We start from the raw sequence: 18731 nt of genomic DNA, 5'->3' as shown, positions 1-18731 counted from the left end.
TTAAATTTAAATATGTTAGTAATTAGATAAGGTAAGTTAAGCCATATTTTAAGTGGGTCGGCTGCAGTTGTAAGGCTTTGTAGATGTTTTCATTCATAACATTATGAGGTGAAGTGATGATACAGCATAATATTAAAAAAAAAACCAAAATGCATAGAAATAAAATGAAAAACAAGTTTTAACACTTCAAACTTAAAATTAATAAAAATTGTAATAAATTAGCCAATCTGAAGCGACGTTATAACTGCAATCGGACCTTAAAACTACTTAATATGCAAGTGGTCAACAAATGTTGAACAAAAAATAATTTGTTATTCTCATGAAGTAGTATAGTTTAATTTGTAACAATGTATTAACGTGATTTCTATAAAGTACGCGATCTAAGAAGTACGCATCTGCGTAAGGTACGCACTAAATTATTAAGGCCCCCCACACAAATTTTCACAAATGGGGAATTCCCTAAAGTGAAAAATGGGCGTGAAAATTTTTGAGATTGATAATAAATATTATTTTAAAGGCATTTCGCCGGCGAAAAATTTTTCACTTTTACTACCAACCATTTTTTCTTAAAAACCTAATTACGCTTGGAGTTCAGTCAGTAAGCCTGACAGCCTAACCAGAAAAAAGTGTGGTACTGAGCTCTAAGAAGTAGTTCGGTTTTGAGTTAAAGTGGTGGCGGACAGCTTTCGTTATTTGTGCATAAGTCCTTCGGCTGCGAGTTCCTCCTCCGGAGGACTCTTGCTCCCGGGACTTTTGCACAAATAACGAAAGCCGTCCTTTAGGCCTCGTCCTTATGCTGGTCGGCACCTAATAAGTTTTTTGTTTGATGTACGAGTAGTTACGCACGTTCTTTTAGTATGTTATTTTACTCTTATATACTTGTGAGTATCCAGATGTAAGTTTTGTATTAAAAACATCTGAATTACAGTAAAGTTTCATGTTTTATAGTATATAACATTGATGTAGTACTCCAAATGGTAAAGTTTTGGAGTAGACAATCAATTTATTATTCTATATATAACACTTCACTTATTGTAATTTGATTTATTAGTATCATTCTATTGTGTTTTGTCTCATGAGTTTACTATTTGTACATGCCAGTTAGTTTACCTATAAAAGTCTTCTATCTAATTTATGTTATTATTTAAACTAGCTTTATTGATTGTATTGTATGTTGTTAAGTAATTTAATTCTACTTATAGCTCAAAGTTGTGTAAAGACTGAACTTTTAGTGTTATTAACAGATATGTTTAATAGTGTGTATCTATAAGTAACACAACAGTTTTACGTTGTAGTTTACTTTATCATTATCATTCTATTGCAATCCAAAAAGTTATATTGATTCAAGTTTTTAAGTCTCATGAACAGCAAACAAATTCTTAGTTTAACACTTAAATTTACTTTAGACCAGCGGATGTCAACTGTTTTTTCATGTTTTACCCCTTACTGGAGATCTGTAGTATCTAAGGAACACTGTATGTGGAAGGTTTATGCCACTTAGACAGAAACTAAGCTAAAATTTCCCATCTACATAAGGAAGTATTTACGTCTTAAATTGCATAAATAAAGTTTGGACATCTTATAAATAAGACACTTACAAAATTACCGTTTTTGTCCACAATTTTTCAGGTAATTTTGTAATATTTTTTATTTTTACCTATTTACAATTATTACGTCATGACCTTGTAGACTCATACAGTAAGAACTTAGTAATTTTTACTTACAAGTTAGTTGTATGTGGATATCATCTTTAGGATTACAAATTATTAAATTTGTTTCAAATAAGACTAATTGTATGTACATAATAAGTATTGGATAAGGTGTATCTGAATTAAACTAACAGATGCAAACATATATGGCTTAAATGTTTTACTGCAGCGTATAATGCTTAAAAAAAAACTATGACCAAATAGTAAACCAATTTTATGTTCTAGTTATGGTTTTTTTCTGTAAAGAAATCAACCTTTTGATACATTAGTTGCAACTGTTTATTTAGTTAACATAAGCTTAGAATTAATCAAATTAAAACAATCTAAAATAACTTAACTTTATACACTTTATCTAAAACTTATTTTTGTGCATCATTATATAAAGCTTTTAAACAATATACCTTAAACATTAAATTAAAAAATATTACAATCTGCAAAAAAATTAAAATCATGTGGCGCTAACGAGGGTATGTTATAGCTGTATAATGTTATGGACCTGGTTTATAACTTGATGTGCTCTTTAGTTTATATAACAGACGTCCCCAAGTTAGTGTTTGAACTATATTTGCTTTATGGTTTACTATGACTTACTAAAACAAAACTAAAGGTTCAATGCTAATATTACTTATAAAAATTTTAACGTAATTCTAGTTTGTTGTAAATAAATGTAATGCAAAAGAATATAAATGAAGATAAATTATCAATCAATCGAATAAGCTTACGTAAACAACAACAAAAAAAGCAGTTGTACAATATCCAAATGTTAAAATTAAAATGGATGCTAAACCAGCTTAATCTAAAATATACTTTTACTTAGATGTATACTTGCATTTGAAAATGCTACAAAATAAACTGCATTATAAAAAAATCGTTGATGCTCAAACAAAACTTCGACCACCTTTAAAAGATGTAAAGAAAAACGTTTTTGAAAGCAAAATTTGGTGCTTGAAATAGTAGTAAAATTTAGTTTTAAAAAAAAGAGGTTTGAAAAATTATAGCTAAAAGTTTATAAACAGGCCAAAGTTATCAAAACAAATGAAGAGAGACTATACTTGATAAAACCAAATTTATGCTAAAATTTCCATAAGAAAGTAGCGTGAATATTTAATTTGATAAAAACCTTATTTTTCATCGTTTTGATAAACTTCTGCATGAAATTTTTTGACAGAAACGATGGAAATGTTTATCTTTAAGTATTGGCAAGTTTAAAAAAAAAATGAAAAAATTCCAAAAAAGAAGTTATACGTGTTCATTTCCATTCGATTTTGTTGCAAAAAAGTTTGCATAAATTTAAATAATTCAGATGGTTTGGTCTTTAGACAAAATATACTTTTTTATAAAGTATATTAATGTAATTATTCTTTTAAAGTTTATAAAATATATTTACCTTGCCTAACAGTTTATTTAGTGTTTTGACATGTGTTAATATACTTTAAAAAGTTAAGCGAAATCTTAGTGTCCGTATAAATATTTATTCACGTATTTATTGCAACTAGGGGTTCTCTTTAATACTAGTTTGAAATATTGTTTTATAAATAAGTGCTACTCAAATCAATAAGCTTTATAAACTAGATTAAAGTAACTTTCAATGTAAATAATAGCTGTTAGCTTAGGTATTAAGTAATATAACGTTGAAAAATTGTTAGTATTTTCATTATTTTTAAAATGATGAACATCAAAAAAATTTTAGAGATACACTAGTAGTCTTTTATATATCAAAATAAATACAATGTGTTTTAAAACTAATGAACCTAAGTATCAGATTACTTTATTCATAAAGTTCAATGTACGTTATTTAGATAGTCACAATAATATACTAGATAGTTATTATGATTACTAACTAAATGATCAGTATTGTATTATAAACACAAGTTTAGATTTTGATGTAAAGATATATTCTAGTATTTCTTAAATCTACATTTATGGTAACTTTTTTTATTGCAAGTAAATAAAAATACACACTTATATTATATTATATTATTGCCCAGTTAGTTTTCTTGTCTCATTAAAACCTAAAAAGAAAATGTTTTAATTTGTATATTTATTTTAAGTAAAGTAGTTTAGCTAGTTATATACCTTAATTTTTTTCAAATAGACTTTAATTTGTATTTTGAAACTATTACTTTGTGCTTTTAGCTTTGCTCATTGTAAACAAAGATTAGAAAACTACTTTGACTTTATTTAAGCTTAATATTTTCTAATTGTAATAAGTTTGACTTTTTGTGATGTTAGTAATTTTAACTAGATATTTTCATATATGAATTGCAATTTTAAAGGTGACGAAATGTTAAGTAAAATGAAAAGTTAATCCTTAATTGTTAAATATTGTTTTTTTCGATCTACTGTATATACTTTTAATTTTAGTGTGTTATGCTAAAACTTGATAATGTTTATCTTTATTTCTAAACAATCTAATTAAAAATAAAATTTTAAAGATACTTTTTTTTGCATTTAAAACAATAAGTTTTAAAACTCAATTCATTTTATTAAAGGCATAAGTAGTTTCTTCTATGTATTTGTAAATCATGAATAAAAAAGTTAACCACAAATGTTTGCGATTCATTACCTTTTGTTATGTGTTAAACATAGTGTGTAAAGTTAAGCTAAGCCTCAATGTTTTTGTAAATGTTTATTAAGGTGTTTACTACTAATGATCTCATTCAAATTATAGTGAAGCATTACTTTGAAATACATAAACAAATCAATAAATTTTTATAGTAAGTTACATGAACTAAACTATTAATCTCAAGTTTATGGTTATTATATTAAATCAAAGTTTGAATTGAAACATTTAAATTCACTTATACAGGTGTTTGTAAGCAGTTAATGAACAATTACAAATGTAAACCTTTAACTGAAACAAAAATTTAAAGCTGAAATTAAAAATATAGCAGAGACATTTATTATAAACATGGTTCGAATATTAGTATCTGCTGTTTGTTCCTTACTCACATCATGCAAACAGATACAAGTTTGAAAGGTATTTGAAACAACCAAGTAGTGTAAAATCAAAACTTTGAAGTTTAAAGATCCATTTTGCTTATTTTTCATCGTTTTAATAAATTTCTTAAGGTTTTTTAGCATTAAATTTTCTGCCAGAAACGATGGAAATGTTTATTTTCAAGTATTGGTAAGTTTAAAAATAAAAAGAAAAACAAATCCAAAAAAAGTTATATTTGTTCATAATCATTCGATTTTATTGGATAAAAATTTGCATATTTTAAGTGACATTGTAATTTGCTTTAAATTAATTCTGTTCTCAAATTAAGTAGCTTTAAGGAGACCATTATATTTTATTTTCACAGTTTATTGTAACAATGTTTCACTCCTACTTCCACTATATTTTCGAAGCGCTGGAAGACACGGTTTCTTACATAAATAGAACCTTAGGAAACTTTTCTCTTGGTATGAAGCAGCTAGACGTTTCTTTGGCATAACTTAAGGCTGTATACAAGTCTTTCGTATTAATTTAAATGTAGTTGTTAAAATATGTAATTCAATACCGATGTGTTTAATAAACACTGTTACTATATACAATCAGATGTTTTATAGTTATCCAGTTTTATTCATTTTAACTAAAAAAGTGTGATAAAAAAATACAGATTTGTTTTAATAATCTGTTTGTTGTACATATATAATATTTCGAGTCAAAAACCCAAAGTTGTCAAAATACTAATGTTTAATTTTTATGACAGTTTTTAAGAAAGAGGTTTGTATTACTACTTCTATTATAACAGCTTTTAATAAAATACTCAACTAACAGTACACGTAACGTTAATTAGGAAACAAGAAATAATAAGTTTTTCAAACGTTGTACACGTTAATAAAAAAAACACTTCAAAAAATTCATAGCCAATAGGTGGTTTAACGTAGCAAATGAGTTAAATGTATAAAATAAACATGAAAAGCATTAACATTACGTAGTTATTCTTAAATTATATTTGTATATAATATCTGAAGACACAATTTACTTGACAGAAAGTTATAAATTCTAGTAACTTTAATTTCAACATAAAGTTTACAAAACAATAAAACTCATCTCACGCAGGCTGATTCACACATCGTTGTCGTCTTCTTTCACCAAAATAAATTTTTTCATACACAATTTGGCGCAATTGCGTTTTGGCTCGGGAGGTCAGGGCGACGATGACAAGAAGTCGCTCTCCTTTTCGCCCACTGTGCGCCCGTACAAACCCGAGGAAGGAAAAGTTGTGGGCGTTGAGGTGGTCACCTGCTACAAAACATATCACCCGGAAAAAGTTTATGTAAGTTAATCAATAGTGGTTGATTATATGTTCTAAAGTTGCTAATTTTAACTAGTTTCATTTTCTTTTAACTAATAGATTATAATCAAAAAATATTTACTTCTCACGTGTGTTTTTTAAATTTTTTTTTGGTAGTATTTGTTTACAAAAGTATCTATTTAAAACTTTCATTAAACATTTTACAAAAATTTTCATTCGTTTTACATTCTCAAAATTGATTTAACACTTAAAGTATTTGATTACTTTACACCAGGATTTCCCAAAGTGGGCCAAGTGGCCTCCCTAGGGGCCATGACAGATGTTCAGGGGGTCACGAGAATCAAAGGGGCAAAATGGGAAAGGGGTGCATATGAGTAGTAAAGGAACCACAGGGGAGCCATAAGGTCATAATTTAAAATTTACACTAGACATTTTGTAGTTGATGATGAAGAGCAAAAAAAAAGTCTTAGGTGTTTTTAATGGTAGTTTTGAAACTTATACTAGATATTCGGGAGTTGACCAAAAAAATGTCTTAAGGTTTTTTATTGGTAGTTTTGAAACTTATACTAGATATTCAGGAGTTGACCAAAAAAATGTTTTAAGGTTTTTTATTGGTAGTTTTGAAATTTACACTAGATATTCTGGAGTTGACAATGAAGAACATAAAAAAAGAGGTCTTAGATGTTTTTAATGATAGTTTGAGTTTTATTGTTGAAGGGAGCCATAGCTTTTTTATTTTCTTCAAGGGGGCAATTTAATAAAAAGTTTGGAGACCCTGCTTTAAATTAATATATATATCACATTATTTAACAATCAAACATAACAGATGTTCAAGATGCAAGTATCACGTGACATGCCTCACTCAGACGGAACGAGCCACATTAAAATAACAACAATTACCCGAACGTTCACTGAATTTCAAGAACTTCACACTAAACTACTCAACTTCTTTCAACCCCATGAGTTACCCAGGTATACTTAAAACTTTTATTTAAAACAACTTATTGTTCGTTAAAAAAGCTTAAGTGAACTATAGTTTTTCTAAAAAAAGTTTAGAATGTTTTAAATATAAAAATTTTAAACTTAGTATGTTTTTAATTTTTTGGTTACAGCTTTCCAAATGGCATGATATTAGGAAGATCACAAGTAAAAGAAGTGGCAGTCAGAAGACAAATAAAGCTGGATACATACCTGAAATATTTGTTCAATTCAAGATCGGAAGTTGCACAGGTAAAATATAATATTAAAATATACAAATATATACTTAGTAAGAGCTCGTTTTTACTTACCTTCTAAGAATACTTACTTTCTAAGAATATATAAAAAGTATACTAGTTATTAATTTTTACAGTGATTAAATATTTATAACTGCATTGTGTTATAAAATTTTTAATGTTGATTAACAATGAAATAAATATTCCACAGCACGATCTGGTATACACCTTCCTGCACCCGATCTTGCGTGACGAGGAGAACTACAAGCAGTCCCTTCCACCGTCCCTGTCAATAGAAAGTTCATCACCATTGCTGAACGACTCACCAGGTTTCAACCAGGGACAGATAAAAATATCGCTGCAGTACAAGAACCACGCGTTGTACGTCATGATCATGCACTGCAAGAACTTGGTTGGTTGAATTAGTATTTGAAGTTTATGGTATAAAGTTAATATCAAGTGTACTGTACTTCCTCGCTAATCCGGCCAGATACGAACAAGACCTGATTTTTCTTTAAAAATATGCGTTTTTTATGATATACAATGCATATTAAAAACGCGCACTAAATTATCTGTTAGTTTTTTTTCAACAAAATAAAAAATACAGACAATAAAATAAGACTTTTATACAGTTAAAGAAATCCGTTAATAATTAATTTATATCGGTTTTAAGTTTTTGTATAAAAATGTTGATTATTGCAGAATTAATCTAACAACTTTTCGACTGCAACTGACCGGATAAGCGAGATTTTAAATTGAAAGACTGCTACACACTGGTTTTCTTAGTAGCATTAGAGAAAAGACAGTTACATAACTTCCAGATTTCTTTACAAAGCGTTAAGAAAAACTGTTTTTTTACAAAATATATTTTTATACTTGCAGATGATGTCTTTATTTTCATCCGAAATAGAATAAATAAAATGATAATAAATTAGTAAAATAATCATATTGTTACAGAAAATGCCGGAAGGAACATATCCAGACCCGTATGTGAAAACTTACCTAATACCCGATTTACAACGCCTCACCAAAAGAAAAACTAAAGTACAGCACAAAACAGTCAACCCCACTTACAATGAAATGGTTTGATTTTTTATTAGAATTTATGGCACAAACATTAGAACTTGAAACTATACTAAAAAATACGATATTTAGTAATATTGTGCGTAAAGTGTCTCTAATGAATTTTAAAGATAAATTATTCTAAATATAAGTGAAAACAACTAATCAAATTTTTATTATTTCAAATTAATACAAATAATAGTTGTTTAATGTTGAAAGAATTATGAAACAATTTTTTGTTGTTAATAATTATAAAGCAATTGTTTTCAACTGTAGTGATGTAAATAAATAGATGACGCATTAACTTTTCATAAATTTATGATGCACAAATAAGTTAGTTAATAAACTTAAACTATATAAATTTACTTTACATAAATTACTATTTATATTAATATAAGATGGTAAGATATAAAAAAAGTTAAGACAAAAATTTGTTTACAAAATGAGATTGATTGCAAATATTTCACAGTTGGTGTACAACATGTCGCTGCAGGAGATCAAATCTCGCAAGTTGTTCTGCGGGGTGTGGGACCAAGCGAGGTTGAGGGAGAACCACCAATTAGGTTCAACCATAATCAACTTGCAACCCGTGACCAGTTCGGACAACTCCATGGTCCAGTGGTACACGCTGACCAGCAACTCTTTGACGTTTGTTGCTAACTGACGTCGCAATTGAAAAAATAAATATGATAACTCGCTAACCGAACATCTATGCACTAGTAGCTGGAAGAATGTTGTTAGCAGTTTGTGTTCACACGTCCCATGACAATTTTTAATTTAATGAAATTATTGCAATTAGGAGAATGATTCTGAATGATTTAAAAGTTCTTGAATTTTGGTTTTAGTGTATTTTTTTTTTATACTGAAATTTTCTTAGAAACTACATTTTCACGGTAGTTTTTGTCTTGAAAATTATGAACCAAAAAAATATTTTTTTTTTAATTTTTGAAAGTTATCATTTATATACTTTATGTATTATGAAACCAAACCATTTTGTTTTAGTAAAACATTTAATTTTGTAATGTACAAAATGTATTTGATTTAATTAGTTTTAGTATTTTACTTGCTACTTGACCAAAAAAGAATCTTTCTTTTAATTTTTTGAACAAAGTTTTTACAATTTATGTTCTCGAACAATGATTCATAAGATAATTTAATTATTTTTTGATTCCAAAATTAAAAAAAAAACTATCTTTAGTATTAAAAGTATGGCAAATAAGCTTTATGATAACGTGTTTTTTTTTGATAAGCTTTAAGTATTTTCAGTTTTTTTTTACTGTGAATTATACTGTGATTGGGTAAATAAAATACTTACTTATCCATACTTAGAAAACATAAAAAATAACATATTTATACATCTATTGTTAAATCCTTTAATATTAAATATTAACATAGCTTAAAAAACAGGTTTAATTTTTTTCTTCTTTTTAGAACATTTCTGATGAAAAGTAGTCAATATTTGTTTGAAAAAGAAAAGATAACAATGAGTTTTTTGCATAAGTTTTAACTTGTAACATACTTCTCTGTTACTTGTTAAAATATTTTAGTATGTTAATAAATTTTAAATCTTCAAACTTTTATGTAAACATTTAAAAGTTCAAATCGTTTTTAGATCTTTATCCATTCTTATTTTTAGTTTATATTGTAACATATTAGTATATGTTATTGATTAGTTTATATATACTTGGAATATTTACAAAAAATCAAATTGTAGATTTTTTGCAAATACTTCTTTTACCTTCAACTGATTTCAAAAAGGCACACTGATTCAAAATGTTTATTATTTTTTATACAGAGTTGTAACTTTTAAACAGAAACGTTCTGTTGTAAAACTTTAATAAAACTTTGTAAAATGTTGAAGCTAGTGCTATGGATTATAGCTTGTGACATTTAGATTGTTTTTAATAAATGCTACTATAAGTAGAAACTTTTGTGCATGTTTAAATTTTGTTGCAAGCTATCTTTGACTTTTAAGTATTTAACATGATGCTTTTTAAGTTTATTATACTTTAAGTATTCTTTTTTATTAAATTTAAGAGCTTTTGAACATTTTTTTTGATAGCAGTGTTGTGCTATACTTATCCAATCTTATTATAATTCAAGATTTAACTCAAACAAGACTTCAAAAATAAAAATTTTATAAGAGCTTTTAAAAACTTTTAAAATTGAAACTTTAAAAAACTTAAACGCTTTAAAAAAAGCTTTAAATTATAAAAATATTCTTTGAAACTTTCTTCGATGTTTCTTTTTATTTTGTTTGACAAAATTGGTGCTGTTGTTTTCAGTTTTTTTTGCAATTTTTTTTAATTTTAAATCATATTGCATTTTTTTAGTTATAATAAGCTGAGTGCATGGTACGGCTTACACCAAACTATTTTAAAAGTGCGCTTTTATTTGATTTGTTTCAATTTTTTATCATGTCCACTTCTGCAATCACTTCTTGATATTGTTTCTGCCCTTTATCAGTTCTTCCTTTTCGTGAAAATAAATTCAAACTTTTGAATATGATCAACACCGATGTTAAAAACACATAATTACAAACTATATAAGTTTTGTATGTTATTTTTACACCAAAATGTTTACAAGCTGAAGTATGGTTTTTTATATAAAATACTTCCTTATTATTCTCATTTTTTATCAGAATATAAAAAAGGGTTAAGACTTATTACATGAATATAAATTTTAAGAGTTTAATAAAGATCTATAGCAGTCCATACTTAATTTAAAAATTTTTGTGTTTGTAAAACTTAGTAATAAAAGAATTTTTTCAAACAATTAATACGTTTAAGATTAAAATAAAATAATTTTTCAAATAGGGTCATACATATTTTACAAAGTGTATATGTTTTTTAAAACTAAGCTACTTACGTATATTCAGTATTTTATTTCACAAGCCTAAGGTTAAAGATTATAAAATTATGTGACAAAATTCTGTTCAAGTTTTAATTTTTCGAGAGTCTTCAAAGTGTTGACCAAGTTTTTTAGGACTACTTCATGCAATTTTTTCCCGATACACTTTTCTAGTAAAACTGTCATAATTATGTCAAGGTTTTGGTACGCGTTTTAGTAAAGGATCTTTAAATAAAAAAAGGTTACAATAAGTAAACAAACTTATTAAAGCGTAACGGCTAAAAGAACTACTTGTATTCGAAGCAGACCTACAAATAGGCCAACTCTTTAAAGCCTCTAGATTTTAAATTGTTTCTAAAGAGTATAAACTTCTATGAGTAGTGAATACAACTTAATTAAGTTAAAATGTAGCTTCGTGCAAAAAAAATGTTATAGTATAAAAGTTAAAAAAAAATTTAAAAAACAAAAAGCAAAATAAATTTTATAGTATTAAATTTAATTTTTTATTCGAAAATGGATAACGAAAGTAATGATTTAAATAGTTTTGATTTATTAAGTATATCTCTTTATTTTATTTTTTTTAATTGCTTTTTTTAACATTTTGTTTACATTATGTATGGTAGAAAAAACCTTTTTTGTTTTAATAGTCAGTTTAAATATTATTTCAGAAAACAACAATTTACAGAGATTTAATGCTTTATAATTAATTTGTCTGAAAATAAAGTTGGTAACACATTTATTTCAATATTTACTTGTAGTAGAACTAATGTTAAGTATTAAAATTTTGATAAGGTATCTTAAAGTTGTCTTAGATAAATTTAACATAATCTGGCTATTCCGTTAGAAAATTCAAAATTCCTTTATAGTTGCAGTGAGGAAAAAAGATAAAAATATTTTTTCTAAACATAAAAAGGTTTTTGAATATATTTCCTACCCATGTTCAATATGTATAAACTAATTTAATGGTGCTTCAAACGAGTATCTACATTTTTCATTACACAGCAACGAGACCTTGCTCAAAGGCATCTATCGTTGTTTGTCAATAATATGCTAATTTTGTTGCAGTGATCACATGGTTGGACTGTTGTTGAGATTTTTTTTGCTTGCAGCGCTTATGAATACTTAGTTAAGGATTCGAGCTTCGTGATTTTCCCAAACCTTGTTATTTTTATTGTAGCTATTTTAGCCTTGTGAGTGTTCTCGAAATAGAGTGCCACCAATGATACTTTTTTTAGATAATTTTTATTATTATTTTTAACTTGAATATTAAAAGGACATGTAAAACTACACATGATGTAACACACTAGCTTTTTCCGGAAAACGTTTATCGTTGCAAAGGATAAGGTTTTAGACTGGTATATTTAACAATTTTAGAAATTCTGAACTTTTGCTCTGTGCCTACAGAAGTCACTCTAGCTTCGGTTTTCTTCGAATTTTTGCGCTTTTTACATAACACGGAATAAGACAGCTACCGGCATGTTTGGCGAATGCCGTAAGCTGAGCAGCCAATGAGGTGTTGTTCCGCCACAGTATACTTCAGTTGATGCATAAGGATAGCTGTATTAGAACAAAGTAAACTAAAAACTATTCACCAAACAAAAAAAGAACTCTTATAACTCCAAATAAAATATGGGTTAAATTTGGATTATTCCAATTTAGATATTGAAGTATTTTGAGTTATAGTTTTTAACTGTACTTTTAATGGTTGTCTTACTACTATAGCTAATTTGTACGTTGTTTTCATTTATATTTCTTGCACCAATGCTAAGGTATTTTTTGGCAAAATTCTTATATAAAACCTGGATTCCTTGCAATTAAAGATTTGATGTTTGGAGGAGCCCTCGGTTTAATTATGTTATAATTGTATAGCTGAAAAATATGAAATATAATATTGTGTTTATGTTTTAAAAAATTATCACGTTACTATAAACTGTTTGCTTAGCTATTGAAATTAAATTATACATTAACTTATGGTAAGCATTAATTCTAGCTAAATTCAAAAAATCTAGTTCTCGACTTTAACCGGCCGGATTAACGCGAAAAAATATAAGCGAGGACTGGATAAGTAAGCAAGCACTGTTTTTTTGATGACCTATACACCAAGTTAGTGTTTTAATTCAGCAGAAAATTAAAATCCTATTGTAAAAATTTGTAACAAATAAGTTACATTCAGCTTTGATAACAATAAAAAAAAACTAATAAAAAGTCTCTAACATACCCAATAAGCACGCTACTGTTATAGATCTGTTTAAAACAAGCACTTCAAAAGTAAGTTACATTGTTTAATGTTTTTGTATAAAGATTTGTAGTTAAACATTATCTTTTAGACAATTTTAATATTTATATTTTAATCATAAATGATGCAATTGTGAAATGAACTGTTTGTTTCGTTTTTATAAATAAAGTCATCACAATTATTGATGGTACAGTACTTATTCACTTATCCGGACATGTTGGGCAAGATTTTTCTGCAAGCATGTCCGGATATTGTTTTCCGGATAAGTACAACTTTTTTTTCATAAAACAATATAACTGCTGTATATTCTGCAATGCATAAAAAGTTTTAAAAGCTTAGCTCCTCTATTTATGTTTTAAACTTTTCTTCATTTTCCAAAATTTGTACAAAGTCGACCTGCCTATGATAAACGGCTTCATAAGAAAATATTGGCTTATTGTTTTTTACCATTATGCGAATTTCTAGTTTATTTTCAAAGATTTGTGCAAATCGTTTTTTTATGTTTTGTCTATCTTTAAATACTTGCATGTTGAGTGTGTCAAACTTACGTAACTTACAAATGAAAATAAGAAATTTTTCGTGCACCACATCTTACACAAAAAGTGTTTGAGTTAACAAATTTTATAATGTAGTCTGAATAGGAAACCAAACATAAAAGAGCTGTTATAAATTAATTTTTTAAAAAACTTTAAATTAAATTAACTATCAAAAAAAAAATTAAGTTTGAAAAGATTCTAAGTCATATTTTATATAACATTGTTTTTAACAAAGTTTAAATTTAAGCTTTAGTAGTATTATAAGGTCATAATTATGAACTAATTTGAAGAATTTATAAAATCACTTTAAGCTTTATTTCATTATAAAAGCTCAAATACTTGTATGACATAAAAATGTTTGTGTCTGATATTGAAAGCTTTTAACTTTCCTCTCAGCTGAAACTGTCCGGATAAGTGAGCATCCGGATAAGTGAAGTCCGGATAACTGAATAAGCACTGTACTCTTTTTTAGATAGCAGAGCGGTGCGAAGTTGTCAGAACCAGGGTCAATAAAATTAAAAGATTTTCAACACTGATAACTAAGCATTTTATTAATTTGTTTATATAAACACAAGAACTTATTTAGAGTACTTGTTTTTTAACCGAATGATGTAAAACTGACAGCAATATTTAATAAATTTTCAAAATACAGTTATATGGTTTTTGACAATGATGTTTTACTGTATCTACAATCCATAGTCTATGACTTTATATCCGAACAGTTTATTTTAACACCAGTTCATATGACCAAATATTTTGAGCACTTCACTTGTCGTTTAACAAAAAAAACATTTTTTTATTTTCATAATTTTCAATTAAAAAAGTTCTACAATATATCTTACGCTTACCTAGTTTTAAGAAATCTAACGAGTAATATACATTATAAGTATGTTGTGTTGTCTGTCTTTTTGTAGCTTAATAAAAAAATTACTGCTAAAATTTTAATAATGAATAAGAACAATCAGACGATATTACAAAAATGTAATCAAATGTATAAACAACAGTTACATGACATTAAAAACTCATTATAGTTGTCAAAACAGCCTTAACGAAAAAAACTTAAAAAAAAATCATTTAGAAACCAAATAAAAAAGTTTTATAACTGTAAGAAATATTTTAAGACTTAGTTTATAAAGAACTATCACAATTAGAAATGTTTGAATTTGAAAAGCCTTGCACCCAAATTAAGTATTATACATAAGCCAAATTATCCGAAAAGTTTACTTAAAAATATGACTTGTAGTATTCAAAATTATTTGTTTATGTCACTACAACATTTCATTCAATTGAAGTAATGTGTAGTTACCAATAAATTAAAAATGTTTACTGGTAACTGTTGAAATGAAAAAATGTGTCTAGATTTGATAATAAAATATTAAAGCAAAAAAGTTTTGGAACATATAAAAAATGTGTTACTTAAATTGAAATTTAAAAGTTTATTAAACACAAAAAGTGCTCAAAAAGCTTGGTACTAGGACCTGGTGCACAAAGAACCTTTAAGTTATTGAGTCGTTAACCACAATACCTTTTAACGTTTTGCCCAGGACAAGGATTAAAGTATATCTTATAAATTTGCCATCTTTTTTGTTGATTTAACTGTATTAGTTGAATGTAACATTGAAATCTATTAGTAACACAACAAAAAATATATAATAGTTTAGGTTTTTTTAAAACCTTTGGTAACTATAAATTTAAGGGTTAGCCAAAATTTAAAATACAGTTTGAAACTTGGTTTTAGATCTTTACAACAATAAAATAAAATAAAAGTTTAAGTCTTGTTATTGCCTCTTGAGTTGTTAAAACCGTTGGTTATTGAGTATAAAAAGTCCGCACGCGTTTTGATGTTCATTATTTTATGTATTGATATTGATTATTTTGATATTTGCTTAATATTATTTATTACTAACTGTAAACCTTAGTGTCTTTTTTAAATAATAATTTATGTCATTTCAATTTCTAATGACATTTTAACTGCTAACTTGAATTTTTTTTAACTGTAAATTATCTTAACGTTCTCTGTAATATTTTTAAAAGTTGAAATAACATCATATTCTTTTGTGGTAAAGACACTAACTTTTACAGTTAGTAGTAAAGTTTATTAAGCAAATAATGAAATAACAAATGTCAATACATAAAATAATGAATATCTAAAAGTGTGCAGACCTTTTGTACTCAATAACCAAACTTTAATTAATAATTAATTACTGATAATTAAATTGATGCACTTAAAATTTAAATAGAAAAATTTAACAATAATAAGATGATATTGTCTTAAGTTGAAACTTTTAAAGATTAATAAAATATTAGGCCCATTTAGTTTTTAGTTTTGAAACTAAAGCACTATACAAAATATCAATCTTCCTTAAAGATTAAGTTATGTTTTTATTTATTTTTTAAGGTAATAAAACTCACTAATTGTTAAGTAACAATTACCGTTTACTTTTTTGTTTATATGATTTAGGCTTGATAGTTCTACCAGTTGGTAATAATTAAATGTAAATTTGTTTTTACAAAAGTGCCGCATAAGCTAAAACTATTAATCCTAACCTGATATTTAATTTTATAAAATATCAAACAATGATAGAAAAATCTACAAATCTATTGCATACTAGTTTAGTTCAAAATGCTTTCAGACAAAAGTCTATTTTCAGTGAACTTATGATAAACTAATAGAACTGAAACACTTTCATGCAACTAAGTAAATAATAGTGAAAAAATATATTATGATGTAGTACTTCAAAACTGTATAAAACCAAATTTGTAAATGCCAGAAGATTTTTTACATTACAATGATACTTTTGTATTTAAAAGTAAATCAAAATGAAGTAAATATAAAAGCAAATACTTTTTTGATATAAACCATAATACTAAACCTATCTTAGTAAGGAACTGTTGTAAGTTATTGTTAATAAATAGTTACTTTTATAGATGAAATAAAGATAGAAAACTTTTCCCAAACAATACTTGCTATTATTATAAATAAATAATTATAAAAACCTAAATTATTAAGAAACTGTATCTTACAAACTTGTTATCTTAAAGAGATAGTATTATTGATGAATAAAAATAACTTTTTTGAAACAAAACTAAGTTAGAAAAACAAAAAATAAATAAAGAATTGAATTAAATTGTTTTAATAACACCTTATTTTTTGTATAATATTATTTTTAAAGTACACTTCTTATCAAATAAACAAACTATTAAGGGCATAAGGGGGAAAACACCCTTTTTTGGTTTTTGATCTTATTTTATATAGTTTTTACTAAGCTACAAGATACTTTTTACAGATTTAAAAAATTCAAAATAATTTTTGAGATATAGCCTGTTAAAGTTGGAGGCAACAATAGGATCCTTATGGGAGGCGCAAACTAAAACGGCAAAAATAGACTATTTCACTAAAGATATATCTCCTCCTACGTTTTTTGAGATAACTACTTCAAATTTTCAGGGAATGTTTCTTGATATATTTAGAAAATTTTGTTGCAAGAAATTATAAAAGTATTAAAAAATTAAAAAATTCTAAAAAAAAAAAAAAAAAAAAATTTTTAGTTTTTTTATTAGAAAATTTTTATTTTTTAATTTTTTTAAATTCTGTTCCAACAGAGTTTTTTAAATATTGCAAGTCACGTTTTCTGAAAATTTGAGGTAGTTATCTCAAAAAAAGTAGGAGGAGATAGATTTTTAGTGATTTCTAGTTATTTGCTGTTTTAGTTTGCGCTTCCCATAAGGATCCTATTGTTGCCTCCGACTTTGACCTACTATATCTCAAAAACTATTTTGAATTTTTAAATCTATAAAAAGCATCTTGTAGCTTAGCAAAACCTATATAAAATAAGATCAAAAACCAAAAAAGGTTGTTTACCCCGCCTATGCCCTTAAAGACTTTTCTGAAACAAAAATTATTGTTAGTCAAACTATCTTATAAAAAAATGGTTGTTGTAAGATTATTGTTTTTATAAATTTGCTATTATCTATAAAAAAGTAGTATTGTTTTATTTATGTTTATACTTGCATGTAATAAATTGACACATTTAATCTTTAAATAATCTAAGTTTGTATGGTTGCTTTTGAAGAAGCATATTCAATTTTTTTACAGAGTCGACAAGCAACCATACAAACTTAGATTATTTAGAGAGTAAATAGGTAAATCTTTTTCATATAAAATAACAGAGTTACTACACACTCAGAAAACTCAAGGAATTTTCAAATTATAGAAAATCTTTGGGAAACTATCCCAAAATTTTTAAGGATATAAAAAAATCAGGGAAACTCAGGAAAGTTTAAGGTTGCTCAGGGAAGTTGCTGGTCCCTCAGGGATGATTTTTTGACTCAAAGAGTGGCAACCCTGAAATAAACAAAAAAAAATGATTTTTTTAATTTGGGTCATAGTTTTTTTTTTCAAAAATCCGCTTACTACAATTTGTTTGTAATATTAAAAAGTACATTTCTTGAAAATCATAAGTTAATTGCTTTAAAAAATGAAGGAGGAGATTGATTTTTAGTAATTTATTTCAAGTTCTGGGAAAATTAGCCTTTAAAATTTTTGATTTCATACGGTTGTATTGGATTTTTTTTTACCAAACAGATTACATCTCAAAAGTCATTAGATTATTTTGTTATATAAAAAGTATCTTATAGTTTATATTCTTAGCTTTTAAATAAGAGCCAATGTTAGTTTTTGTAAAAATAAAACAAATGTTGAACTTCCCTATATTCTTACCTTAAAAAGGTGGTTATGCTATTCTTAGAATTAAGCTAACATTATAAATTTTATACACAAGATAAATTTAGTATTTATAAAAGCATCTTAAAATATTGGATAAGATTCAAATAACCATAATGTACACAAGAAAAACTATTTTCTTATTTTTATTTGCATT

The 18731-nt window shown here is 26.2% G+C and overlaps 1 protein-coding gene across 1 annotated transcript; it reads left to right on the top strand.

The window, feature by feature from the left end:
• The first annotated feature begins 5026 nt into the window (after positions 1–5026).
• On the top strand, positions 5027–8893 carry LOC145842820 (phosphatidylinositol 4-phosphate 3-kinase C2 domain-containing subunit alpha-like). Its single transcript, XM_082950300.1, has 8 exons — positions 5027–5131; positions 5405–5418; positions 5758–5974; positions 6780–6925; positions 7066–7183; positions 7379–7579; positions 8125–8250; positions 8699–8893. The coding sequence occupies exons 1-8, from the start codon at positions 5027–5029 to the stop codon at positions 8891–8893; spliced, it is 1122 nt and encodes a 373-aa protein (XP_082806426.1).
• Positions 8894–18731: the final 9838 nt, after the last annotated feature.

This window comes from Thalia democratica, chromosome 8 (assembly GCF_965202585.1).
Source record: "Thalia democratica chromosome 8, ktThaDemo2.hap1.1, whole genome shotgun sequence".
NCBI classification, from domain to species: domain Eukaryota; kingdom Metazoa; phylum Chordata; class Thaliacea; order Salpida; family Salpidae; genus Thalia; species Thalia democratica.
This window is presented reverse-complemented; position numbering and strand designations above follow the sequence as displayed.